At 38.2% G+C, this 27236-nt stretch overlaps 1 protein-coding gene and 1 long non-coding RNA gene across 5 annotated transcripts; one reads left to right on the forward strand and one right to left on the reverse strand.

Annotated features, from left to right (window-relative positions):
- Window positions 1-2: 2 nt before the first annotated feature.
- On the forward strand, window positions 3-5469 carry LOC110016058. 3 transcript variants are annotated; one of them, XR_002874902.1, is made up of 4 exons: window positions 3-518; window positions 765-892; window positions 3229-3383; window positions 5194-5469. It is a non-coding gene; the product is annotated as an uncharacterized LOC110016058 (long non-coding RNA). The 3 variants fall into 3 exon arrangements; XR_002291322.2 differs by having other exon boundaries at window positions 3-892; XR_002291321.2 differs by lacking the exon at window positions 5194-5469 and having other exon boundaries at window positions 3-892; window positions 3229-3455.
- A 4051-nt stretch (window positions 5470-9520) lies between these two features.
- On the reverse strand, window positions 9521-17712 carry LOC101172560 (protein FAM171B). 2 transcript variants are annotated; one of them, XM_023964037.1, is made up of 8 exons: window positions 17061-17712; window positions 16551-16778; window positions 14963-15055; window positions 14722-14880; window positions 14206-14376; window positions 14015-14131; window positions 13825-13933; window positions 9521-13754 (listed from the first exon to the last, which is right to left on the reverse strand). In XM_023964037.1, exons 1-8 carry the CDS (start codon window positions 17260-17262, stop codon window positions 12416-12418), a joined length of 2418 nt encoding a protein of 805 aa, XP_023819805.1. In that variant the 5' UTR covers window positions 17263-17712; the 3' UTR covers window positions 9521-12415. The 2 variants fall into 2 exon arrangements, with proteins under 2 accessions (XP_023819805.1, XP_023819801.1); XM_023964033.1 differs by having other exon boundaries at window positions 13825-13948; window positions 17061-17705.
- Window positions 17713-27236: the final 9524 nt, after the last annotated feature.

Below are 27236 nucleotides of genomic sequence, written 5' to 3' on the forward strand. Positions count from 1 at the left end.
TGCACAAAGGGATGAGAAGTTGTCACCTGCAGGCCACAACATGACATAAAAACTGGAAGGTGAGCAAAAAAACACAGAAAAATGTACTTAAATGTCTATATTTTGCATATATTTGTCATAATCACATCAAAAAAGTTCATTTTGTTTAATTAAAAGTCACCAATTTGGTCATTTTCATGTTTTACTTTATTGGGGCTGTCTGCTTCAAAGCTAAAGCAACGGCGCCCTCTGCTGGCCAAGACCCCTCCCTGCAACAATGCTGTTACCATGGTTACAGAGCGTTCCGCCTGTGGCCGTATTTGGTTCTGCTTGTTCTGTTTATTCTGTGTTTTGTGCATTTGGTTTCCATCAGAGTGGGACCTCTGTGTTCTTGTGCATCTTTGTGTGTCTGTTTGTTTGGGATTGTTATCGCTGCAGAGCATCTACAAACGCAGAGTCTGCAGGAGAGCTGCCTCCATCATAAAGGACCCCACCCACCCGCAACGAGGACTGTTCACTCTCCTCCCCTCGGGACGGAGGTACAGGAGTGTGAAGTGCAGGACCACCAGATTTAGGAACTCTTTCTTTCGTCTGCCATCAGACACCTTAACAGCTGACAGGAGTCTGGAACAACAAACTGCATCCTTATTGTTAATAATCGTTTATTATTACTGTTCTTGCACATTTAGAATTTGCACAACGTCTTTATTTTGCATAGTTATATGTAAATTTATGTTATGTGTGAAATTTCAGTATCCTGTACACGTCCTAACTTCTATTTTCAGGTGTGGTGCATGTAGGTGTGGCCCCCATTGGACCCACGCTGATGGAGACGACCTTCAAAAGCACCATGTGGACCTGCAGACCATGAGAAGGGGGCGGGGCTACAATCAGTTTCACTTTATTAGTTAAGGTTAGATAAAGTTAAGGTTAAAAAGTAAAAAAGATTAAGTTAAAAAATATTAAAATATTAGATAAATTTAAGATAAAAATTAAGGGGTTAAGGATAAATTTAAGAAAAGGGTTAAACAAAATTAACCCTTATTTTTGTCTAAAGTTAAGGCAAAAAAAAAAACTTAAAACTTTAAGGGGAAAGTTAAGTTAAAAAATGGTAAAAAGGAAAAGGGTAAACATTTGAGAAGTAAAGGGAAAAAAAAGTTAAGATGAAGTAAAAGGTTAAAAACAATTAAAAACAATTCAAAATAGTAGACAACACTACGATTTTGGTAAAAAAAAATTAAAAGTTAGACAAGGTAAAGGTAAAAAAACAAATATAAAAAGTTTAGATAAAGTTAGGATAAAAAAAGGTAAATATAACAGTTAAGGAATAAGTAAGGGTAAAAAATTAGAAAGGTTAAGAGAAAAGTAAATGAAAAAAAGAAAGTTTACATAAAGTCAAGGCAAAAAAGTAAGATAAAGTAAAAATAGAACAATATTTAGAAATAGCTAAGACAAAGTTAAGGGGAAAAGGAAAAAGTTAAGGTAAAAAAAATTAAAGGAAATGTTAAGGGAAAAAAATAAGAAAAAGCTAAGGTTCAAATTTTTTAAAAAGATTAAATAAATTTAGGGTAGAATTTAAGGGAGTTAAGGATAAGGTAAAAAAAAAAGTGAGATAGAGGTTAAAGTAAAAAAAATGAAAAAATTGCTAAGAAAAAGTTAAGGGAAAAGGAAGAAGTTAATGTAAATGAATAAATGTTTTATTTATTTATTTACCTTATAAAGTGAAGGTACAAAAAATTAATAAAAATAAGTTAAGAAAACAATAGATAAAAAAACTTTAAGATGAGTAAAAAAATGTAAGAATATTAAAGTAAAAATAAATAAATAAAATATTAATAAATAATAATGTGGTAAAAAACAAGTTAAGATAAATTACAATAAAATCTGGTAAAAACAATCAAGAGTTAAGGAAAAAAATGTCAAGGGGAAAGGGTAAGGGAAATGTTAAAGGGGACAAGCTAGGGTAAAATGTCCATTTTAAGGGACTTCATTTCAGTGGAGAAAAGTGGCTTTGCACCGTGAAGCAAGACTTTACGTATTTATGCGCTGCATGTCGGTGCAAAGCCAAACCGAAAAGCTGCTTTTCTCCTCGTCAGAATCAACTGATTAACTTTGATGGCGTCAACGGTTAAATGTTAGGTTTACAAGCAGAAGCCTTTAACATGCATTTACATACATTTTTCTATTTATGTAAAGTCATCATTTTTGAATGAAAGGGGAAAAGTTAAGAAAAATGTGAAGGGAAAAAATTCACAGAAATGTTAGGGGAAAAAGAAAAACAACAGCACTACTTTTTTCCAGTTTGTTCTTCTTGATCTTTACAATATTTTTTCGCTGAGGGATTTTTTAAAAGTGGTTTGCTCTTTAGGGCCACTGTAGTTAAGAGAAGAATCAAGGGAAAAGTTAAAGGGCAAGGTAAAAGTTAGGGTAAAAAAATACTTAAGAGAAAGTTAAGGTAAAAAAAATAAAAAAGATTAAGTTAAAAAAACGTTAAAAGATTAGATAAATTTAAGATAAAAATTAAGGGGGTTAAGGATGAAGTTAAGAAAAGGGTTAAACAAAATTAACCCTTACTTTTGTTTAAAGTTTCAGGGAAAAAATGTTAAGGCAAAATTTTTTTTTAAAATAAAATATAATAGTTAAGGAAAAAGTAAGGGTAAAAAATTAGAAAAGTTAAGGGAAAATTAAATGAAAAAAAAGAACGTTTACATAAAGTTAATCTAAAAAAAAGTAAGAAAAAATGAAAATAAAAAAATATATAGAAATAGCTAAGACAAAGTTAAGGGGAAAAGGAAAAAGTTAAGGTAAAGAAAGGTAAAGAAAAGGTAAGGTAAAAACAATCTAAGATAAAATAAAAACTTTTAATATAAAAAAAAAAGGTTAAGGGAAATGGAAAAATTTAAGGTAAAGAAAGGTTAACAAATAGTTAAGGGAAAAGTTAAGGTAAATAAATATATTTCTTTACCTTATAGTTCTTTACCCTACCTTATATGTTAAGGTTAGATAAAGTTAAGGTAAAAAAGTAAAAAAAAATGAAGTTAGGTAAAAAATAGATTAAAAAACATTAAGATAAGGTAAAAAAAATGTAAGAACATTAAATAAATTTAAGGCAGAATAAGGTAAAAAAAGCAAGGGGAAAGTTAGAGGAAAAGTTAGGGTAAAAATATTTAAAGGAAATAAGAAAAAGCTAAGGTTTCTTACTGTGCACATGACAATAAACCCTTTGAATCTTGAATCCTCTATTCTCAGGTGTGGTGCATGAAGGCGTGGCTGCCGTTGGACCCACACTGATGGAGACGACCTTCAAAATGCACAAAAGCAGACCATGAGAAGGGGGCGGGGCTACAACCAGTCTCCACTGCAGCTTGGCGCTCTCCTCCACCTGTTTTGCTGTAGTTTCTGTGGTACTTCATAGTTTGTTTTGTACGTTGTAGTGTTGTGGTTTGGTGCACAAAGAAATGTGTTATTTACATGGAGACATTCATTTGGTGTTTTTGTCCATTTAAATTTGGAGGCCAATACACACTTTTGTGTTAAAAAAAAAGGGCAGAGACACGTTGACGTCGTCAAACAAAGCAGTCAGCGACTGTGGGGAGAAAAACAATCATTCACTGAGGAATTAGACAGCAGAAGACGCAGGAAGTGACATAAAATTATTTAAAAAAATAAGATACCGCTTGTCCTTTTTGGTTTAAACAGCAGTCATTCGGGTTTGTTTTGACCAGAAGGGAGCAGGAGTCCGCTTGTTTGTGTTGAATTTGGACATGGAAATGGTAGGTATGTAGTTACTAAAGCTCAGATAAAAGCGTCTGTAAGAATCCAAAAGTAACTTGTACTAAAAAAATATTAAAAATCCTCTCTTTTTTCAAATTAACTATGTGGATACATTTAGCTGTAATTCAGTAGGTAGGCCGTGTTTTCTGTTGACTTTAGTTTTAATGTGAAAGTTTCAGATTTAACCGGAAGTGAGCACTTTGATTAAGCTTGTCGAAACCTAATTTTTTCTTTTTTTAACGTGGAATTTATAGCTATTTAGCTACAAAAACGCAAATAGAAGCAGGTTAAATGGTAAAGTAATTTGGGCTAAAGAACAAATGTATATAAATGCTAAAAGTAGCTTTATTTCCATTAAATATGTGTAGAAAAACTGCTGTAATTTAGGATGTAGCCGTTTTTTGTACGAATACGAATTAAGTTCATTTTTACACAGTTTATTTTGAAAGTTTCCTTTTGGAGCAGAAGTTAGCATATGCTAGCTTACATGTTTTTAAGCTAATCGGAAGTTTGTTTTGTTGATGTTTAAAGTAATTAGTGACAAGAGCACAAATACAAGAATGTTAAATCATTTTAAAAGTTGTTTGGGGTTTTAGATGTTTATTTCAATGCTAAAAGTACCTCTATTTCTATTTTACTTTTATTGAATATGTGGATAAAATTAGCCGTGATTTAATATGTAGACGTGTTTTTTGTGTGTTTAATTTAGTTTAAATTGAAACTTTTAGATTTAACCAAAAGTGAGCAGATGCTTGATTACTATTCTGTATTTTCTTGTTTATTTATTTATTTGTTTTGTTGATTTTTTTTAATGTGAAAATTGAAGCTCTTGAGCTAGCAAAATGCAAATAAAAACAATTTAAATAATACCAAATCATTGGAGCGTAAAAAAATGTATATAATTGTTTAAAGTACCTCAAGTATTTTTAATAAATATGTGGAGGAAATTAGCTGGGATTTGAGATGTGGCCATTTTGAAGCGTGAACAGAATTTTATTTCTGTTCACTTTAGTCTTAATTTGAAAAATTCAGATTTGACCAGAAGTAAGCCGGTGCCTGATTGCTATTTTGAATTTTTTACATTTATTTCTTTCTCTCTTTGATTATTTTTCATTCATTTTGTTGATTTTTGATGTGAAAATTGTAGCTGTTCAGCCACAAAAAAGCTAATGAAAAACCGATTAAATTAGTTCAATGTTAATTTTCTAAAGAGTAACTACACTTCCTAAGTATGTGGAGCAGCTACATAGATGTACTTTCAGGTGTGTCTGTTTGGTTTGCTTTAGACTTTATTTTGAGAAAAAGATTTTCAGATAATAATGTGGGAATATAAGGTTAAGTAAACAAAGTGGCCCCCAAACAAACTCCAATCCCTTATGGAGTACCGCAGGGCTTGGAATCTTTTTAAATGCTACTATTGTCTTTTTTTTTGGGTGACAGGATGTGCAGGAGAACGGCCTGGAGGAACACCATCCCCGATCCAGTGAGTTCCTGCTTCTGTCTCTGTCTCTACGGGTTTGCCTGGGGCATCCGCATCATCGAAGGGGCGGAGCTTTGCCAATACATCTGGCTCCTGGTTAAAGGAATAGTTAAGGTAAAAAAAAAAGGGTAAGAACATTTTATAAGTAAAGCGAAAAAAAGGTTAAGATAAAGTTAAGGTTAAAAACAAAATATAAACAGTTTAGATAAAGTTAGGATAAAAAAGGTAAAAAACAATAGTAAAGGAAAAAGTAAAGGTAAAAAATATAAAGTTAAGGTAAAAAGAAGTTAGGGAAAAATGAAAAAGTTAAGGTAAAGAAAGATTAAGAAAGTTAAGGTAAAGAAAGGTTAAGGTACAAAAATAAATAAGAAGTTAAGGTAAAAAAACACATAAAAGTTAAGTTAAGGTAAAACTTAAGGTTAAGAAAGATCAACAATAGTTAAGGGAAAGGTTATTTCAGGAAAAAAAACCTTAAAACGTTAAGGGAAAAATTAAGGGAAAAAGGACAATAAGGTAAAAATGAATAGATAAGGGAGAAGGTAAGGTAAAACACAGTAAAAAGTAAGGGAAAGAAAGGTTAAGAAAGTTAAGGTAAAAAAATAAATAAGAAGTTAAGGTAAAAAAAAACGTAAGAGTTAAGTTAAGGAAAAAGTTAAGGTAAAGAAAGATCAACAATAGTTAAGGGAAAGTTAAGGTAAATAAATCATTTTTAAAAGTTTATTTCTTTACCTAAGTTTAGTTCTTTACCTTACCTTATAAGTTAAGGTTAGATAAAGTAAAGGTAAAAAAGTAAAAAGAAAGTTTTTCAGGAAAAAAAACCCTTAAAACGTTAAGGGAAAAATTAAGGGGAAAAAGACAATAAGGTAAAAATGAATAGATAAGGGAGAAGGTAAGGTAAAACACAGTAAAAGTTAAGGTAAAGAAAGGTTAAGAAAGTTAAGGTAAAAAAATAAATAAAAAGTTCAGGTAAAATAAAAAACCTTAAGATTTGAGTTATGGTAAATAAATATTTTTTTTTAATTTATTTCTTTATTGTTCTTTACCCTACCTTATAAGTTAAGCTTAGATAAAGTTAAGGTAAAACAGTTAAAAGAAAGGTTAAGGAAAAAAAAATAAGAAAAAGCTAAGGTTAAGAAAATATAAAAAGATTTAATAAATTTATGGTAGAAATTAAGGGTGATAAGAATAAAGTAAAAAAAAAAAACTAAGATAAAGTTAAAGTAAAAAAAAAATGAAAAAATTGCTAAGATAAAGTTAAGGGAAAAAGAAAAAGTTAAGGTAAAGACAGATTAACAATAGTTAAGGGAAAAGTTAAGGTAAGAAAATATTGTTTTTGATTTATTTCTTTTCTTAAGTTTAGTTCTTTACCCTACCTTATAAGTTAAGGTTAGATAAAGTTAAGGTAAAAAAAGTAAAAAGAAATTAAGTTAAGTAAAAAATAAACAAAAAGTGTTAGGATAAGGTAAAAAAAAATGTAAGAACATTAAATAAATTTAAGGTAGAAAAAGGTCAAAGAAAAAGTAAGGGAAAATGTAAGGCAAAAACAGTTAAAGGAAATGCTAAGGGAAACAAATAAGAAAAAGCTAAGGTAATTTTTTTACATAAATTTGAGGTAAAAATTAAGGGAGTTAAGGATAAAGTTAACATAAGACTTAAACAAATTAAAAAAATAAAAATGTTAAGATAAAATTTAGGGGAAAAAAACTTCAGGAAAAACAAAACTAAAATGTTAAGGGAAAAGTTAAGGGAAAAAACGACAAACAGGTAAAAATGAGTAGTTAAGGGAATAGTTAAGGTAATAATGGAAAAAGGGTAAAAACATTTTATAAATAAAAAAAGGTTAAGATAAAGTTAAGGTTAAAAACAAAATATGAAAAGTTTAGATAAATTTTGGGTAAAAAAGGTAAAAAATAATAGTAAAGGAAAAAGTAAGGGTAAAAAATATACAGTTAAGGTAAAAAGAAGTTATGGAAAAATGAAAAAGTTAAGGTAAAGAAAGGTTAGGAGGGTTAAGGTAAGGACAAGGTAAGGTAAAAAAAAAAAAAGAAGTTAAGGTAAAAAAAACGTAAGAGTTAAGTTAAGGAAAAACTTAAGGTAAAGAAATCATTTTAAAAAATGTATTTCTTTACTTAAGTTTAGTTCTTTACCTTGCCTTATAAGTTAAAGTTAGATAAAGTTGAGGTAAAAAGTAAAAAGAAATTTTTTTCAGGAAAAAACCCCTTAAAACGTTAAGGGAAAAATTAAGGGAAAAAAAGATAATAAGGTAAAAATGAATAGATAAGGGAGAAGGCAAGGTAAAACACAGTAAAAGGTAAGGGAAAGAAAGGTTAAGAAAGTTAAGGTAAGGAAAAGTTAAGGTGAAAAAATAAATAAAAAGTTAAGGTAAAAAAATAAATAAAAAGTTAAGGTAAAATAAAAAACCTTAAGATTTAAGTTAAGTTAAATAAATATTTTTTCAATTTATTTCTTTACTTTATAGTTCTTTATCCTACCTTATAAATTAAGGTAAAAAAAAAGTCAGATAAAGTGAAAGTAAAAAAATGAAAAAAATGCTAATATAAAGTTAGGGGAAAAGGAAAAAGTTAAGGTAAAGAAAGATTAACAAATATTTAAGGGAAAAGTTAAGGTAAATAAATAAATGTTTTATTTATTTCCTTACCCTATAGTTCTTTACCTTATGAAGTAAAGGTACAAAAAAAAGAATAAAAACAAGTCAGGTAAAGACTATATAAAAAGAACGTTGAGATAAAGTCAAGGTAAAAAGAAAGTTAAAAAACAGGTAAGAACAAGCTAATAGGAAAATTATAAAAAGATTAAATACATTTAAAGTAGATAAGGGTTAAAATAGTAGGGAAAATTTAAAGGAAAGGTTAAGGCAAAAAAAGTTAAAGGAGAAGTTAAGGGATAAAGAAAACGTTAAGGAAAAGCTGAGGTTAAACAATATACAAAGATAAGATAAATTTTTCAGTCATTTTAAAAAAAGCTAGGATAAACTTAAGGTAAAAAAACAACAACTTTAAAGTTGAAATGAATGTTAAGGTATAAAAAACCACACAAAAAACAAGTTAGGATAAAGTTAAGATAAAAATAAAGTTAAAAAATAAGGTAAAAATAAGTTAAACATTAAAGGAAGAATTATGGTAAGAAGGGTAAGAAAAAAAAATAATAGTTAAGGGAAAAGTTAGGCTAAAAAAACAAAAAAGAAAGGTTAAGACAAGTTTAAGGTAAAAACCTGTAAAAACATAAAAAAATTAATAATACTTTTTACGAAAGTGAGGTTTTGTTAATCCCAGAATTCAAGGTATTCTTTTTCTGTTTAAAAACACCTATTGGAAATTAAATAAATAATGTTCCTAAAAATTCTACTGAATGATTTCGTGTAGCCCGCTTTCAATTAGTAGAAATGTGGCCTTCCAACAAGCTGACTCCTGATTGGTGAGAGTAATGCCATAGAAATGATGTACAAACGATCAGACCAACTCGGAGCAATCACTGCTTACGGACGACGTTTGGCAACAGTATTGTGACTAAAGTGACTCCTTTGATGTGTCGACTTGCTTTAGGGGGCGTGGTGATGTCGTCAGGACGGAGTAAAGGACATATCCATCCAGCAGACAGGCGCAGGATTAGATCTACGCACTTTGTGGGAAACTTTGCAGCTTTTTTGTTGTTGTTTGTAACTAGCTAGCTAGCAACTGTTAATTGTATTAGAAAACTGATAGTGTGACGTCTTCCATAGAAAATTCCGGATCCACCAAAACAAAGTCAATTCAATTGCAATTGATTTGTGATTTGGACATCTCCATTTAGATGTCGTCCATAAGCAGTGATTGGTCACTGTCTCCATGGCAACCTATCTCACCAATTAGGAGTGAGCTTGTTGGAAGGCCACACTCGTTCGACTTGGAAGCGGGCGACTGTCAGACGTTTTGAACGTTAGACGTGGGGGCCAGCCGAACCTGCCTACTTTTATTGAGAAATCCGATTGGCCGGTTTATAAAAAAAACAAAAATAAAAAACGTCTTTGGGATTCTGGCTTCTTGGACCCAGCATGTACTTCCTGTTTGGAACGCGACAGGGGCTGAGTCCAAAGGTCACTTAAGTCCAGACTATGAGGTAGTTCAAGTCCGAGGGGGTGAGGCTGCAGGCGAAGAAGGTTCCGGTCTAACAAGGTTCAGGGGTAAAAAAACTAAAAAGCACTTTTATCGTCTTCCTGTGACGTTTGACCCCCTATAACCGCAAATATTGATCCAATAAAATACCTACAAATAAAGAATTTTGGTCACATTTGCAATTTCAGCTACGTTTTATTAAATAACAGCACAGAAAAGCAACACTACGTTTGTTACAGAGGGACAACACAGGGGCTAAGGGGGAAAGAAAAGTCCACACAGAGGGCAGCACGCTACACCAAAGTCAGCACAGATACATTCATCGGTAAACCCGAGTGGCAGTGGTGTCGTTTTTCCGAATTCTTAACATCTATCGCTTTCATAAACTACAAAGCGGGATTATGATCTCCAGCTACTACATTTCGAAGAACCTTTTAGCCACGCCCCCAACCTAAGACTCCGCCAAGTTTCTGCTTTTATTTCCTATTGTTTTATTTCCCTGCTCAGGCTTTTTAGATGAAATCAAACGTTACAAAGTATAACAATCAAACTATGTCGCTTGTATATGTACACGAAACAGAATACTGTGAAACTGTGGAAGACTCGACATGAAATTCTTTTAACGATTTGAGCTAACGAAAATATTGCTATTTTACTCATCAGCATTCAAACATGTATCGCTGCTGCTTATTCTTCGCGTTCTAGATAAGTTAGCTACTATCAATGTGCGTTTTTGAGAGAAATACAAGCATTTTTCGTGGATATGTGGTCGCATGGATGGGACGTCCAGTTTCACCATTAAGTCAACGTACATACGCGATCAAAAGTCCTGAGCGTCAGGCGTGATGCTCTAGCGCTTATGTGTTTTGGGTGTCGCATTGCGATGCTTTTACAACCTCAGCTTTGGCCTGTCACGTGTTGATGACATCATCAGTAGGTGGAGTCCAAAACCAACATGGAGAAAATTTGGATCGTTCTCTTCCCTAATTTAATAAAATTTTTCATTTTTTGTATCGAGGTCTTAAAACTTTGGACGGTGGCCCCTCCCAAGGTTAGGATTTATCGAGAAGCGTCCTAGAAGTGAATTTGATGCAAGTCAAAAGAGAAGTGGTCGGCGCAAATTTGTTTTGCTTGTTTTGAACGTAGCATAAAACGACTGAATCAGAAAAATGCGCTAGTCTCTTCTGAATAAAATGTTATCAAAAAAGTTCGGTAGCTGTCCTACCTAAAGGTTGTACTGCACTGCGCATAAAGCTAGCAAGAAAAAAAAATGTTTGCAAGTTGAAAAAAATAGAAAACTAGTAAAGTTTTGACAAAAAACAAGACATTCTCATTTTTTTCTCCAACTCGTCCCAATTTAATTCTAATTTGTTTGAGAATTCATTGAACTTATAAGGAGACCATTTTGAGACAATCCTTTGCAAATGAATTAGCTGATTTCCATCGATTGCTTAAACACTTCAAAACGTTAAAGTCAGCGCAAAGCTATTTCTCTCCGCTTCAGAATCCTCTAAATTAAATTAATTGCGTAAACAGTGGGAGAGTTATGGTAGTCCAAAGATCATCAACACTGTAGCTAACGCTCCTAAGCTAGTTTTGAGTTAGCTTAAAGGTCATTTTGAGTAATTGTAACTAAATAAACCGAAATTCTTTTTAAGAAGTTTGGAAGGACACCGGATAGTAAGGAAGTCAGACTTTCCTTTTTTTTTTAAATGACATCAAAACCATAAACGGAACAGACGTTCTTTGTAGCTAGTCCGATTAAAGCTAGATATAGAAAAAAAGAAAAAAATTGGACGAAATTTTTTATTTCGTGACAATAAGAGATCGGGAGGTTTATCCGTTCATTCGGGAGAAGCTAAAACCGCGCATTTCTCTGCTGTTGTACTAATTTACTATGTGATATTGTTAATAAGACATTAAAATATGTGAATCTATAATGGTTGATCCCCTGAACTAAAGTGTCCACGGAACCAAACGTAACTTATTTTTCATTTTACCTAAACATAGAATAAGTGTTGCGTCGAAATCTGGCATGGAAAACAGTGAAACAGCAAAACATTCATTTTCATGCATACAAAAGCAGTTGTGGACCTTAACGCCGTGTCACACAGCTTCTACGCACATTTGGTACATATTGCACGGATGAAAACTGGTCATACGTGAGAATAAGTGAGAAAAGTTGAGGTTCTTTACGTGAGATTTTCACAGATGTATCACAAAGAAACCACGGAAGAAGTATGAATGAAGCACACAAAGAACAGTCACACGTCGGCGGTACGTGCCCAAAAAGTCCATAAGACAAACGTTGAACTGTCGTGGAAAACCGCAGGTTTGCGTATGTATCTTGCAAAAATTATGCGTATAAAGGATTTTAAATAAACTACGACCAAAACTTTTGAACAGCTCAAAACCAAATTCATGTAAAGACCTGTATGAATCACCTATGTGTCACGAAATTTCCGACGTAGAAAATACGCAAAATGTAGGTAGTGGCTGTGTGACAATTTGAGGAGGGAGCCTCCAACGGCAGCTTATCTGTACAACAGGTTTCCCTCGGAAATACTTCCCTTCTGGCGCGGCGATCATTCACGCAAAAAAAAGGACACGGGAAGTCGGAAAATGTCTGTACTCCTGGCAGGCATTTCTGGTGAGGATAAGTGCACTGTGTCCGTCCTGCAAACCTCCCAGATTTACGTCCAAACTGCGGTTCGTTGACACCGCAGGCAGTTTGAAGGCACCCCGTTTTTTAAATTCCTTTCCTGGGTGGGGGTGGGGTGGGGGTTGTGTTTGCTGTGAAGAATCTCGCTGGTGATCTTAGGAATGAAAGAACAAGGTGTAGAAACACGCTGGATAGGTGGCTTTTAGAAAGTTAGCTTATAGACTCTTTGGCAAAGTCATCAAGCCCCGACAAAAAAAAGGGGCAAATCTACAATGTCGGAATCCAGTCCTGTTCTCCGGTCGCAACCGCTCCACCTGCTGCTAATCAACTGTGTGCTTTAGCAACAACAAGGTAAGAGAGGTTGGTTCCCAGTCCCCAAAGACTTCAGTTTGATACCGGATCCGTCTCCTAGCTTCTCTTGGTCATCGGTCTACCTTCCCGGACGTGTTTGGTACTCCTCTTGTCCGTCTTCCCCTTCTCTCTCACCTTCCTCAGGCGCCTCGGAGGTGGGGTGCCCCTCGACTCGCTGTCCTCCTGAGCGCTGGACGTGTCCATCCCATCCCGCTCTTCGGGAATGTTGGGGATGGCCCCACTGCTCCCGTCTAAAATGTTCCTCAGGGAGGGGTCCTCTGGTGTGCAGGTGGCAGTGGTGCCGCTCTCGCTGCTGCTGAGGTCCTGCTCCTCGCTGTGTCGCCCCCCTCTGCCGTGAAGGTGAAAGGACGTGCCCCTGAAGGAGGGCCTGTCCCGCTCCGTCTCCCGGATGCTCTGCTGGGGCTCGTTCATGTCCACGCCCGAGTCCAGGCTGGTGTCGTTGCTGCTCGGTGGGCGGTGCCGGGTCTGGAGTTCGATGATGGAGTGGCGGACCTGAGCGGCCGGTTTCCCGTCCAGGGAGACGAACCAGGCCCTCGGGTGAGAAGACGAGGACTTCCCGCGCCCCAGCTCTAGCAGGGTTCGCTCAGAAATACCTTGCAGCTCGGCGGACATGCCGTGCCCGCCGCTGAAGGGCCCCATTCCGGCCGCCTCGTTGAGGGTGCCCGGTACCGAGACAGAGGATTCCAGGAGGTTATTGTAGCGCCCCCATATGTTCGCGTTGGTCCCTTGGCCCGGCGGTGGAGTCTCCAGAGGCTGGGGATCGTCCTGGCTGCTCTGGTGTGGACCCGCCCCACCCTGGCAGTGGTGATGAGGCGCTTTCGGCAGCGTCTGCGTGTAGCTGTCTTTGTTGGCCGGCTCTGAGTGGGCATCATAGTCAACTCCATTCCTGGGAAACGTGGCCGACTTGCAACCCGACAACTGCTGCTCCTGAACTCCAAACAGCTCCGGAGCTTGGATAATGGCCACGGGTTGGTTGTACAGGTGAACCAGCTTGTCTTGGAAGAAGTTGTCTGAAGAGTTCAAGTTGGCCCTGTTCTGCTCCGCTTTCTCCTGGATGCGAGCCACCTCGTCGCTGTTGATGTACAGAGACGACTGCTGGGAGGCTTTCATCCGCTCCAGAGCGATGTTGTCATACAGGGAACCTGCAGGGAGACTCCCTGGATCCTCCACATAGATGTTGTAGTTGGCCTTGTGCCTGGGCGTGGACAGCGTCTCGCACTGGACGCTGCAGGAGGCCAGGCTGTTGTCTCCAGACCGGAAGAGCAGGCCCTCCTCCATGTGAGTGGAGGTGGTTTGGTCTTTCTTCAGCACGGTGAGCTTCGAGAACCGGGCCGTCCTCCTCCTCCTCCTCCTCTTAGGTTCCCGATAGGTACCTCTGGGTACGAAAGCAGAAAACACCAGGGTCACACCTGAAGCACAAGGTCCAGAAAGTTACAAGGTCTTACCCGCAGTGACACAGAAGCAGGGACAGAAATCCGACGACGACGGCCAGAGTTCCTCCCAGAATTCCCAACAGCAAGTAGGTGTGGTACGAAAGGAAGTCCATGGAGTTTCCTTGTCCAAGATAGTCTAAAATGTTTCATGTGAATCAGTGACAGAGAGACGGTTTCAATCGCCTTCGTGAACGAGGGCTACCTTTCGATGAAGGATGGGGGGCTGCGATCCAATATCCCAGGTGGGAGGCGGTGTAAACCCAGACCAGCTCATCGCCGATCGCCTTGACCACGCCCAGACCGTGGTTCTCCCACGCACCTTCAGAAAGCATCAGGATTTTAGTGCCCTGTCGAAATGCTAACGGCACGACGGCGTGACAGCTTTCCTCCTACCCGTCTTCGGGTTGAAGGCCCAGGCCGGGACAGTGTCGGCGGCCCTCAGGTCGGTGTCACGTCCCAGCGGCAGGCTGATCTGGATGGGCCCTCGAACGTGGAGCTCGATTCCTTCGGAGAACAGCAGGACGCTGACGGCTGCCACCGCCCTCAGCTCCATGCTTCGGAAAGCTGCAAATATTACACACGTTTTGAAACAAATTCCACTGAATATTTTAGAATTTTAGTTCGTTGACATAAAATATCAACATCGGCAAGAAATTCCTTATAACCCTTGTGCAATCTTGTGGGGTCAAAATAACCCCACCCTTACTACCATGACAAAGGTGGATAAAGTTGGAAAGATTTGACATAATCCATGGACACCAGTGAAGATCACAAATCATTGAAGAAAAAAGGTTCAGCGCACTGTCTAGTGGGTCTAGATGACCCAACTCCCAACCTAACGTTGGGAGTTGGGTCATCTAGACCCCACAAGATAGCACAAGGGCTAAATAAGTAGAGTTCTCTCCTTGCCTGATTTGCTGCTGGTGATGCCAAGGGTACAGTTGGCGCAGTCCTTCCCCAGGTGGTGCTGTGGTACGGTCAGGAATGCCGTCACCGTGGAGATGTTGCCCCTGTCGGGGAGTGTCAGGAGGCTTTTGGGGAACAGGACCTTTGGTTGCGAGGAACTGTCTGTTAAAGACAGACGAAACTGGGTTAGATAGAAAAATGCGTTTTTCATTTTTGTTGTTGTCAAAAATGTTTTGAGGCGCACCTGGTAGCTTCCTGGTGATGAGCACCGAGTCTTCAAACAGCCAGATGTTTCCCTGACTGTGGGGGAGCAGCGACAGCGTCACCACCGAGAAAACTGACGGATGACAAATAAAAGAAGCATACAAATGAATAATTTTGTACAAAATATTTTTTCGGAATATAAATCGAGTTTTTTTGCATAGTTTGGCCACTGGTGGAACTTTTTAAACACGCTTTTAGCATGTTCACTGTTGCGAACTGATGCTAGCGCATAAACTTACAGTTGGAAGAGGCTTGTTGCAAAATGTCATGGAGGTGAAAAACTTGCGCAACCTGCTCCAGGTATTTTATTCCGATATACGTAAGACTAGGTTTCGTATAAAGCTAGCCTTACAAAAACCGCAATTATTAATTTTTTTTCTTCGTGATTGATTGTCAAACAGTTATGGTAGTATATTCATGAATTTGAAAAGGACGCTAACCATATGTCACTTCTAAATCCGAGTCCCCGAAGGCTCAAAGTTCAACCTGGTTTAGATTTTAATATGCGTTTAGTGGTTGCGCAAAAACCCACAAAAACGGACTTAATAACGTGCGTAGCAATGCGCGAATGAAAGAGTTTTGAATGTGGAAGCCCAAAACGCGAGTTTACATAAGAATTTTGTTTAAAGTGCTCACAGTTAGCGTGTAGTTGACTCGCTAGCATGTTCCTTATGCTATGGTTAGCTTAAGAATTGTTCATACATTGCGCTATGCCCAATCTTGTTCAAGCATTTTGTTGAGTTTGTTTCTCGCACAATTGCGACTTTTATGTGTATATATAAATTAATAGCAACAACCATTAGAGGGCAGTGCGGGTGTGTGGATCACTATATGCTACTGCTAGCAACGCACAAGAAATAAATCTCTGCTTTTTTTTTTTACACACCTAGCATGTGATGCGTGTTCTAGAATGCGCTGAATGCACATTCGTAAACGGAAGTTAAGCATGTTTACGTGAAAGCCCGAGAATACATGCTAGCATAAGACTTTTCATTGATTGTTTCCAAGCCCGGTGTGATCATAGCATTACGCCAGCCTCGGCATTAAGTAAGCGTAAAAATTGTTTGTATGTTGCGCAAATATTTAATAATTTATCCTGTGGGTTTTTTTAAGCAAAACACTGTTCTGTTAGAGAAGCTTCTATTTAATCAGAATATTATTGTTATCGATTCCGCTGTTGTGATTAGCCTTTCACCTTGAAATGTCCATTTTTGGTCATTTTTTTTGGTTAGGTACAATTTTTCGCAAAACTGGAATGTGACGTATTTGGGATTTTTCTACATATTTATGGATTTTTTGGCGTGAGCGCCTCATACTCTGGAGCGACGTATCGTGCGAAACATTTGGTAGTTGGATTTTCCAGCGGATTGCGCCATTATGAATCTAACAGGGGGGTGGTTGCCGAGCACCTGCTTCCCCCTGACCTCCTTCTGTTATGCGTACACTCATGGGGACAATAGACTAAAGTGACCCCCCCCCCCCCCTTCCGTGGAGGACAAAGACCCCCCCCCCCCCCCCATGACTCAACTGTACCGACGCACACAGACGGGGGAGTTCTCATCACTCACTGGGTCTCTTCGCGGTGCTCCAGGGCAGGGGGGCGGGGACGTAGGCATCGCTGGTCCCCAGCAGCGTCAGCTCCGATCCCGGGTCGTACTCCACCCATAGCAGGACCTCCCCCTTGGCGTCGGTTTGGGACGAACTCCTCAAGGTGTGGTTGACGTAAAGGCCCACCGACGCCCCCGGCAGCAGCTGGCGGGTCACCAGGTCCCTAACCAGGACCTTGAGGGAAAACCCTGGGTGTGGGGGTGGTGGTGCAAAGGAGACCCTGAATGAGATGCGTTTGCACACGCTCAGACGCTTTTACAAAGTGATGAGGCAAGCAGAACTGAGCAGGCAGGGATGAAAACATGGAGACCAGGAGCCTGCAGACCTGAGAGGGGTTCTAGACCCCCCATCCTCATCCACTGTTGACCCCACAAGCTCCTGACGTCACAACAAAGCTTAAAGTTGATTTATATGCTCCCCATCATTGTGCCTGAGTAGACCCCCCCTCCCCCTTCCTTCTTTGTTTGTACCTGCTGTCTGACTCGTGGGTGTGGGCACGCGCCGCGGGTCATCCGTGTCTCTGACCGCGACGGTGAAGCCATTGTCCCCGGTTAGGGAGGAGGAGGAGGATGAAGAAGAGGAGGAGGGTGCCGCCCTCACTGCTCCGTCCAGGCAGGAGATCAAAAGCAGCCAGCGGAGGAAGAGGAGCGGCGCGCGGCGATCAGCAGCCATGGCTGGCGGACATAACGGAGCGCGCGGCACGCGCTCAAACGAGGAGGTCCGGCGGCGGGGTCGCGTGCGTCACCAAAGGCCTCGTGCCGCTCGGTTTCTGTGGTCTTCGGTGCGGACGGTGGAAAAGGATGCTGGGGCTGGAAAAGATCGTGTGTTAAAGCGAGGGGTGTCACTCCGCAGCGAAAAAGAAAAGAATTAAAGTCTGGGCAAAATCACAATCACGGACCTAATTATTTTGACAGAAGTAATCAAAATTAAAATACAAACGATTTTGACGAAAAGTGTGACGCACTGAGATCGTTGTTTTTAACAGACGAAGGGAAAATAGTCAGAGTGAGAAGTCTGTTTGCATAAAGCATCTTTGCAGTGTCTGGAGATGTTACGTCACACTGAGATCTGCGAGCAGCCTGTCTTGTGATGTCAGACAGATTCAGATCACATAAATAAATAAAAACAATATACTGTTGGTAAAATATTTAAACATTTAGAATCCTGGTGCTGATTTATCCAGTTACTGAAGGTAATAATACCTTTAAACACTAATGAAAAAAATAAAAAAGAACTACCCTAAACACTATTTTGTTCTAAATGTTGACGTTTTGTCATTTTTAATTTGAAGCGATGGTTTAAAAAAGTATTCTTGACACACTATTGCTTCTTTCACGCAATTAATGTTTTCTCCAAAAATAAATGAATGAATAAATAAATAAACAAACAAACAAACATTAAAGGTCAGAGTTTAAGTGTGTAATGTCCTACAAAATAAAAGCTTTGTCAAAACATGATGGTAAATTTAATATATATATATAGTATAACTTACTGGAAATAAGTGTTTTAAAACACTACACACTTTAAAAAAACAGTTTTTGACACAGTACCCCTCCCCTCCCTAGACAAATAAATAAATAACAGTTGCATTTTCTCATAAGTTTTCTCATAAATTTGTGTTTTGGTGTTTTTAACATGTACTTCTGCATTTTTATGATTATGGTGGGCACGTTTAAAAGAAATTAGGCATAAAACTGCATTTTTACATAGAACAATAGCTATCAAATTAGTTGGGGTTTAAAAGTGTTCTAAAAGAATCTTTACGTTGAGGTTTTAGACTGTTCCAAAAATCAAGGGCCAAAACGCTAAAAACAATTTTCCCTGCAAGATTAATAACAGGTCTTCCAGGGGTCTTATTTTTAGACTTAAGTCGAGGCGGATTTTCATTGGTCAGTTGTATTGACACACACACACAAGCACACATACAAAAAAGCCCATTCGTTAATCAATCGGAGTGTTTATGTCGCCTCCGTCCCCTCTGACGTCCGTCTCTCCGCACCACCATTGGTTAACATGTCAATGCGTGCAGCAAAAAGCCGGAGAAACGGGAAACAGGTCTGAGTTAAAAAAAAAAAAGCTTTCAAAATAAAACTTTTTAAAATTCTATTTTATTTTGAAGGTAAAAACCGCAGACGTCAATTGTTTCCACAAACAACGAACGTTGAATTTTGGGGGTACGAGAGCGTCATTCATGACACAAAACATGTATTTTACAACATTTCTGTTAGGAAGGTTAGCGAAGAGAGCGGGATCAACTGCCCGGGACAAACCACTCCTCCGGGACTAAAGGGGGGCGGACCTAAGACGGAACGGAGACGCACCACAGAGTGTAGATCCAGGGTCCAGCTACGGTTACGCTACGCGTTCATGGCACCATTTCCAATGAAACGTTTATGTAAACATCATAAAAGAGCATGTCGGGATTTCACGTTCAAAACTTTAGCGCTCATGCAACCATTCAAACATAACAGATGGACTAGTGAGAATTTTGTTTTTGGAATCGAGTTAGATTGCCACCACCATGGAGTTCAGATTTTATCTGATATGAAAATGTCTGTTTGGTTAAGTCAAAAATACTGTTGATAATCCACAAAAAAAGTATTGTTGACCAGATATGACAAAAAAGAAAAGAAAACTTCAATTGTCAAAATTGATATTTAATTAATACTTAAGAATGTCAAGATGACATCATCATCGCTTTTTACATTTTATTTCTATTCAATTATATTTAGTATCTTACATAGATTTCTTCGTTCTATGTGTTGTTTTTTTGTTGTTAAAATTGCTTGAAATAAACCAAATCAATAAAATATTCCCGTTAAAAGTCATGGATAAACCAATCATTTTGCAAAGAGTCAGTTCTTTCACACTGATCTTCATTATTCTGATGTTGTGACTGACCAACCCCCACTTGAGGTGACGTCAGTCAATATCACATGGTCCTCTTTAGGCTCAACCTAACATGTGGATTCAGACCACTTGGTTCAGAAGTCCTTCAATGATTCCTGTTCTGTTGCCGTTTGCTGCCATCCTGTGGTACGTCTGTGTATTGAGTCAATACATACAAAGTCAGTCACAGATTCTCTGTTCTCCCACTTAAAAATCAGACTTTGGTCTGTAATGTTCATTATTAAAAAAACACTTCCGGCTTAAGCAGAGGGCCCTATGGACCATGAGGGCGTTGCATGTCACTTTACAAACTTTGTTCCTGTTGTCTCTGCCCTCCTCAGGTCATTGACCCTTGTGTAGTCGAGTTCTGTTTCCTTAGCTTGATCTCTTGGACAATCTAGTTTCTGGTGTCCTTCGACAGCTGTACGCTCGTGTCTGGTGTCCATCACCTTCTATGATCTTGTCTCTGGTGTCCTGTAATACCTCTATGGTCTTGTCCTTGGTGTCCTTTGACAGCTTTATGATCTTGTCTCTGGTGTCCCCTTCGACATCTCTGGTATCTGTCTGTTGTCCAACACCTCTAGGATCTTGTCTCTGCTGCCCTTTAACACCTTTATGGTCTTGTATCTGGTGTCCTTTGACAGCTCTATTGTATTGACTTTGGTGTTCTTTGACAGCTCTTTGGTATTGGTCATGGTGGATAGGTTACAGTCTCACTGTTTAAGGGTTTGGTAATGAACATCCAATAAATAAAGTTGGTATATTTTGATTGTAAGGTTGTGTGGTTTTCCTTTTTGAATGGCAACCAATGGACTGCTACCACTAGTCCAGGTGATGCGAATCACTTAAGATTAAACAAGTAAAATGATGCCAAACTATCCATCCATCATACAGTCAGCATGACATGTAATTATTCACAAGATTTTTGTAATATTCTTAATTCAATGTTTATATTTATTCCATATATGTATTTATGTTCAAATTGTCATCTATATTTAACACACTAAAAAGAAATTAAAACTCAAATTTTTTCATCTAAAAATAAATGATAGTTTTACTTTGAAAATGAGAATCTCCACAGACACTTTACTTTGAAGATTCATTTACTTCCAGTGACACGTTTAGTTTATGTTCTCAATATCCAACCCAACATCACCTGAAGTGTATTTTTACTACACTCAACTATATTTAAAAAGATCGCGAATTAGCGACATTTGTACGATAAATGTCTGAACTTACATTTCTGTACGGAAACACGTTACAGCACTTGTCCTTGAGGTACTCAATGTATACAAGTCGCTTGTTTATCGCAGGGCAACACGATCACACTCAATTTAGAGACACCGATCAACCTACGATACACATTTTTTCTATCGGGGGAAACTGGACCAGAAATATGAAAATACTTTCGCTCAAAAGAAAACTACAACTTTTTGAGAATAAACCTTAGCTTAAAAAATTAAATAAAACTGCATTTTATGTGATATGCTTCTCCCCCCCCATCGCCAATGCGGTTGAAAAAAAACCTCTGACCTCCACGTGACGATGCTAGGACAAACGTATCAAATAAGTGACGGTTTCTTTCATCTTCCTCATCCAAGCGCTGAGGCACGACAACACCCAGCATGGGCCCCGCCAACGACGGCACTTGTCGGAGGTGGGGGCAAAAAAAACAAAAAAAAAGAACCCTCCCTCTCTTCACCCCTACTGTAGATTACACAGACCAGTTAGCCCACAGTTCTCCACTCACCAATTAACACCAACTTTATTACAGCGTCGACTACTCCCTAATGTTCCTGCATGTGTTTATGCACTATTACCTTGACGGATGCCTCTTCGGCAATGAGACATAATTGGCATATCAAAATGCAAAACCTAAATGGATTAACCCTTCTTTAAAACTAATGAGCGCTCGGACGCCCAGATGGGGAATGGACCCAAATTAGCATTTGTCATGTTTTTTTTTTTGGTGTGATGTGAGACTAAATAATTGAAGAAAGGCTGGTTTTTGTCTTTCCTGAGGCGACTCCTGCTTAGAGGGTCTGCACTGTAAAAAATATAAATGAAAATGCAGATTTATGAGCTTAATAATATCTGTGGGCTGGCTGCTTTTCTACACGCTGTGTCTGAAGACACAAAAGGAAGCGAAAGGAGGCCCATTGAGGTTTAACAAAGAACACAAATGGTGCTATTTTAGGAAGAATCCTTCCAGTCTTCGCTTCAAAAGATCAAAAATATCACTATTTTTTCTGCAACGTTTGCTTAGTTTCATGTGCGTTTCGGCTCTAAGTGTTAAAAAAAATGCAAACAAATTCACATAAAGCTAACTAGCAAAACATTCAAAAACGAATGAGATTTTTTAATGATTTAATTTGGATTTTTATACAAAAACAATAAATATTCGAAGAAAACTTTTGAACTTACTTTAGAGGCCATGTCACACAGCCACTACGTATATTTTGCGCATTTTCCGTGTATAAAATTTCGGTCTTTCGTGATCCATGTGTGATAATTCATTAGCATTTCTTGCGTTCGTCATTCGTCGAAGGTTTTGACTGATGGGTCTTTTCACGAAATTGGTTCTGAGCTGTTCAAAATTATTGGGAATTACGCAGTTTACACATGTATATGCAATTACCATGTAAATCTTACCTAATTGTGTGTGATTTTTGTCTTTCCACAACAGTTCCATGTATGTCTAACAGATTTTCATGCATGTACCACCAATGTATAACTTTTATATCATGTATACGGTGCATATATCACATCCAAATGACGTAATTGACGCACAAATCACTAATGAATTGCATACAATCAGCACAACAATCACGCACGGTTCATGTTTTACGTAGATTTACGCGTTCTTTGCGTTGTTTATTCATACTTCTACCAAGGTTTTATCATGGTTCATTTGCGATACATCTGTGAAAATTTTAAGTAAAGACCACGATTGTCACTTTTCTACGTATATTCACGTATGATCAATTTTCATCCGTGCAATATGGATAAATTGCACATAGTGGCAGTGTGACACGGTCTTTACATGGAGAATTATTAAACTCATTTGACATACTTAACTTGATTTAATTAAAATATGAAATTATTTCTGTGATGTAAAATTAATAAAAAATATTTGATTCAATTTTTGTTAATTTAAGAAAATTTAAAAACCTTTGAATTGTACAGTGCAATAAGAAACATTAACTGTTTATTTTTAAATAAAAAAGGGAAAAAAAAGGTGTACGGTCATTCATGCTAAGCTAGCATGCCCAAACTGAGATGCTAGCTTAGAAAGTTAGTTGTGCTATTTCGATTTTTTTCTTTGGGTTTAGCAAACAAAACAAAAAACATGGAAGAACCAACAAAAAACAAACAAATAAATAAATAAATAAATAAAAATTAAAAAAACTCATTCAGTTAAAATGTTAACTTAATTTATTGAAAATTCTACTTTAAGTAGCTTTTTTAAATCAAGTGAAATATAAAAGGACAAAATTATTGCTAGCCTCAATAGTTTAATGTGCTAACAAATTAAAACTCACATTGACTCGTATTCTAGCATGTTTAAAATAATTTACTATCTTAGCATGCTAGTTGTGCTAAACTGCACCCAAAGGTTTTCTGTAGGTGTAGCCGTAACAAACATGAGAAAATAAGCACGAGAATAATGTCGGTGAAAAAGGGGACGTCAAAATGTTACCCTGTTTGCCTGTTTGCTACTGTTTGCCATGAACTATTTGCCAGCATACCATAAAACAACCTATTAGCTTAGCGTGCTATTAGAATATTTCCTTAGAAAAAGGGGGACTTAAAATTTATTAAATTGAAACATTAATTTTCCTCAATAAAGGAAAGACATCTTAAAAATCCAAAATAAATCTTAAAGATTTAAAATTACTCGTTATTTTATAGTAAATGTCTAATTTGCGATGTCAGAATTTAAAAAAATAAAGATGCGTGATGTGCGCTTTGCTAGGAGACCTGAGAGTCATGCTCTCTTAGCAATTGTAGTTACTAGTTTAAAACCTAGGATAAACTACTTTGATTTAAAGTCGTTTTTTTATTTAACTTGCTAAAAGGTTAAAAGTCTAGATTAGTGTTATCAAACTTTTGACTTGTAGAGTGCAACAAACTTTTTAGCAGTAAATTTAAAAAAGATGTGTTGGCGCTGTGCTAGCATACCCGAAATGACATGCTGGCTTGGCATGCTAGTTCTACTAAACAGAATTTTCTGTGGTGTATAAAAAAGGAAACTTAATAATAATAAAATTGTGAAAAACGCATACCAGCTTGGCATACTGGTTGTACAAAACCTATTAATTAAACCTTATTATTTTTTTTTTTTGGAGGTTTAGCTAAAAAAAAAAAAGGTAAGTAGAGTAAAGACTAATTTTCAAAGAAAAAGTCAGGAGTTAATGTTATTCTGCTTTTATTGATGAAACAGATTGACTGGTTTGGGCTGTAAAGCAGTCAAATTAACTTTAATTTGCATTTTAAAACAGAAACCAGTGTGAAACCCTGGCAGCCCACTGATGTTTGACATGATCTAGAGCTTCAGACCTCCGTCTGACAGACTGTTAGATTTTCTGACATGCTTCACCTGGAGAAAAACAAGCCAGCTTTTTCAATGTGGATCTCTAAAACCGGACGGCGCCCCAGGCAGTCCGCGGTGGCACCAGTTAACAGGTAATAGGAATTGAGAGCTGCATGAATCAGAACTAATTACCTCAAATAGCCACCGCCTCGGGCTTATTTTTCCAGTTCACGTCTCTCCGACTTGACAGCTGGTGAAGGTAGCTGCAGAGGAGAAGCCGCTGTGTGGGATTTTTCATCCCGTTAATTAATTGTAGGGGAAGTAATCCGTAAAAAAAAAAAAAAAACAAGAAAAAGCTACTGACTGGAACTTTAGTGACCGCTCTGTTGGCAGGTCTGCCGTGACGGCCACAGAGCGGGAGGCACAGGAATAAAGCCAGAACAGCACCAATTTAGAGGGAGCCAACGCAAAGATAGCAAATCGTTTCGTTGAATTGACTTTTGAAAGGACACGTTTTCTTCATTCGGTGAGACAAACTGGTCCAAAAACCGGCTCCTTTGTAGTTTGATCAGAAACTACAACCTTGTTAGCATCTCAAGCTAATTTCCATATTAACGACCCTCTCAGAGCCTTCAAAGCCATGAATAATTGACAAGAAATGAAACATTTTGATTGTGGTGGACGACCAACGTGTTTTAATGTTTGATATGTTGCTTTTCTGGCTAATTACGAAGACCATATTTGTCAGAAGCCCAAATCAGCCTCCTACCGTCCTCCTCGGATGATCCCAAGATGCAAGGCTGGAGGGGGGGTGGACGCCGAGACAAAGAGATGTCTGGCTGTAACGAAGAAGACAATAACATCTTCTAACCAAAGGAAAACCAAAAGTTTGGTTTAAGCACTTAAAATTGTCCAAAATTGCAAAATTTTAAGGTTTTTAAAAATTGTAAAAAGAAACGACATTTGTATAGGAATTAGGAATATCATTTAGAAATCAGGAAGTGCAATTTATTTAAAGGGTTGGCTGCTCTAGTTTGTTTTCAAATCACTTTGATTTTCCTTTACTCTCCCTTTGATCTGTGCTCCAAAAGTTACAAAGCATCCTGTAATGAGGTAAAAAAACTGCCCAACGACAATGTTTATTCAGAGGAAAACAGAAATTTTGGTTTACAATTAGACGTAAGGGACGCCGTCAAGCTGAAGAAAGAGTCCTCCCAGGCTTGGTTGGCTTGTGGGAGGACACGGGCAGCATATAGGTACCGGTAGTCTAGCCCTTGTACTGTCTTGTGGGGTCAAAATGACCCCACTCTTACTTGTTCTCCCTATCATGACAAAGGTGGATAAAGGTGGAAAGATTTCATGTAATCCATGGACACCAGTGAAGATCACAAATCATTGAAGAAAAAAGGTTCAGGGCACTGTCTAGTGGGTCTAGATGACCCAACTCCCAACGTTAAAAAGCTTTGGATAGCACAAGGATTATGCGAACTGTTGCGGAGGCAAAACCTCGGTCCTTGGAGGAGTTCGGTGAGGCCTTGGTGAGGGACTATTGGTTGACCCCGAAGAGATTCTGGCAAACCGTTCAGTGCCTCAGAAAGGGAAAGCAGTTCCTTGCAGGGGAGCCGTTGACTTAGACTGCGGACGTAGTCGGGCGGTGGAAGGAACACTTCGATGATCTCTTCAATCTCACTGGCACCCAAATCATTGAGGTAGCCAACGGCAATGGGCATCTTGCTTAGACCGCTGCCCCCGCGACCCCGATAAGTGTAAGAATATGGATGGATGGATGGTTTACAGACAGACATTTGCAAACTTGGTGGATGTTCCCAAAATCCTCAAAAAAAAAAGAAAAAATATCAAAGGGAAATTATGAAAAATGTAATTTGTAAAGAGAGCCATACTAATTTTTTAGCCCTTGTGCTATGTGGGGTCCAGATGACCCCACTCCCAACGTTAACGTGCCTCCGAGGCACGTTGGGAGTGGGGTCATCTGGGTGTTATCGTTTTAATCATCTGCTTTGGTTCTCCTTTGATCCAGTCACATGACTCGTTTGATCTCCCTTTGATCTGTGCTCAGAAGGTCCACCGGGCGTCTCGTTGTTCGAAGTGAAAGCGAAACAAACACTTTGACATCACCATTTTCCAGGAACACGACTTTTTGCTAAACACCGACCCTCCCCCCCCCACACACTTGTTTTGTTTTACTCTCAGATCCGTTCCAGCTTCTCCCTGAAAGCACATTTTCACACGTGGTTAGTTGGACGTCAACTTTTCTTTTTTTTTCTTTGTTTCCATCTCCCTGATGCACCTTGACAAGACGGTGGACAAAAAGAAGCCGACAGAGGTCAACCGTGTCAGAATGATGGGCAGCTGCAGCCCGTGTGTGTGTGTGTGTGTGTGTGTGTGTGTGTGGTATATTCAAACTCAAGTGTTTGTTTGTGTACGATTGTGCAAACACGCGTGTTCATCTGAGCATGTGTGTTTGAGAGACGGTCCGCTCAGGTCAGAGTATCCCGAAGACACTGTCGGGCGAGATTGATTTCCTTTTTTTCCCGATCGGAGGAAACGTTCCTGTTACACAGCTGACCCCCCCAGATGCTTTACCTTGTCATTTTGCGACACGTATCACGGCCGAGACGAGCTGGAAATAGCAGCCAGCCGACCTTGAGGAGGAAGAGGAGCAGACGTGAGAGACGGGACTCGAACGCCGTGCAGGTCTGGACGTGGAACAAAAGGCTGGTGTACATAATCACTTTTAATCACTTTGTTTCAATTCACTTTATCACTTTACCCTCTGTAAATGCCACTTCTTCTTTGCTGTTTGTATTTGTGGATGTCTTCTTTTTGCTGCCGAAGACCAATTTCCGCTTTGTGGGATAAATAAAGTTGATCTTATCTTCTTTTAATGGTTACGAGGACTAAAAAAAAAAAAAAATAAGAAAGAAATTGACTCAAAATCTGTTAAATGAAAAGAAAATATCATAAAAAAGTATCTATTTTTGGTTACCTAATGGAAAAAAAAGAGTACATTTAGAAAAAATCCTACAAAATACATACAGAAAAGCTATTTTAAATTATTTTGATTTCCTCTAGAAAAGTATGGAATGCAGATGCTGCCCACACAAAGTGATACTGAAAAAACAGAAGTGATCATTTTCAAGTTCTTGAAACCTCAAAAGCGGCCGGTGCAATGCGGTTTGGGTGGCAGTCAAAGGCGGGTGCC

This window comes from Oryzias latipes, chromosome 2 (genome assembly GCF_002234675.1).
Source record: "Oryzias latipes chromosome 2, ASM223467v1".
In the NCBI taxonomy this organism is placed as follows: Eukaryota; Metazoa; Chordata; class Actinopteri; order Beloniformes; family Adrianichthyidae; genus Oryzias; species Oryzias latipes.

Excerpts from the sequence above, each read along its gene's own strand:
- LOC101172560 (XM_023964033.1), bottom strand. The coding sequence starts at position 17,262 with ATGGCTGCTGATCGCCGCGCGCCGCTCCTCTTCCTCCGCTGGCTGCTT. Across the intron at positions 14,881-14,962 it reads CATCACCAGGAAGCTACCAG|ACAGTTCCTCGCAACCAAAG; the intron begins GTGCGCCTCAAA and ends TGTCTTTAACAG. Across the intron at positions 14,132-14,205 it reads GGCCTTCAACCCGAAGACGG|GTGCGTGGGAGAACCACGGT; the intron begins GTAGGAGGAAAG and ends TGCTTTCTGAAG.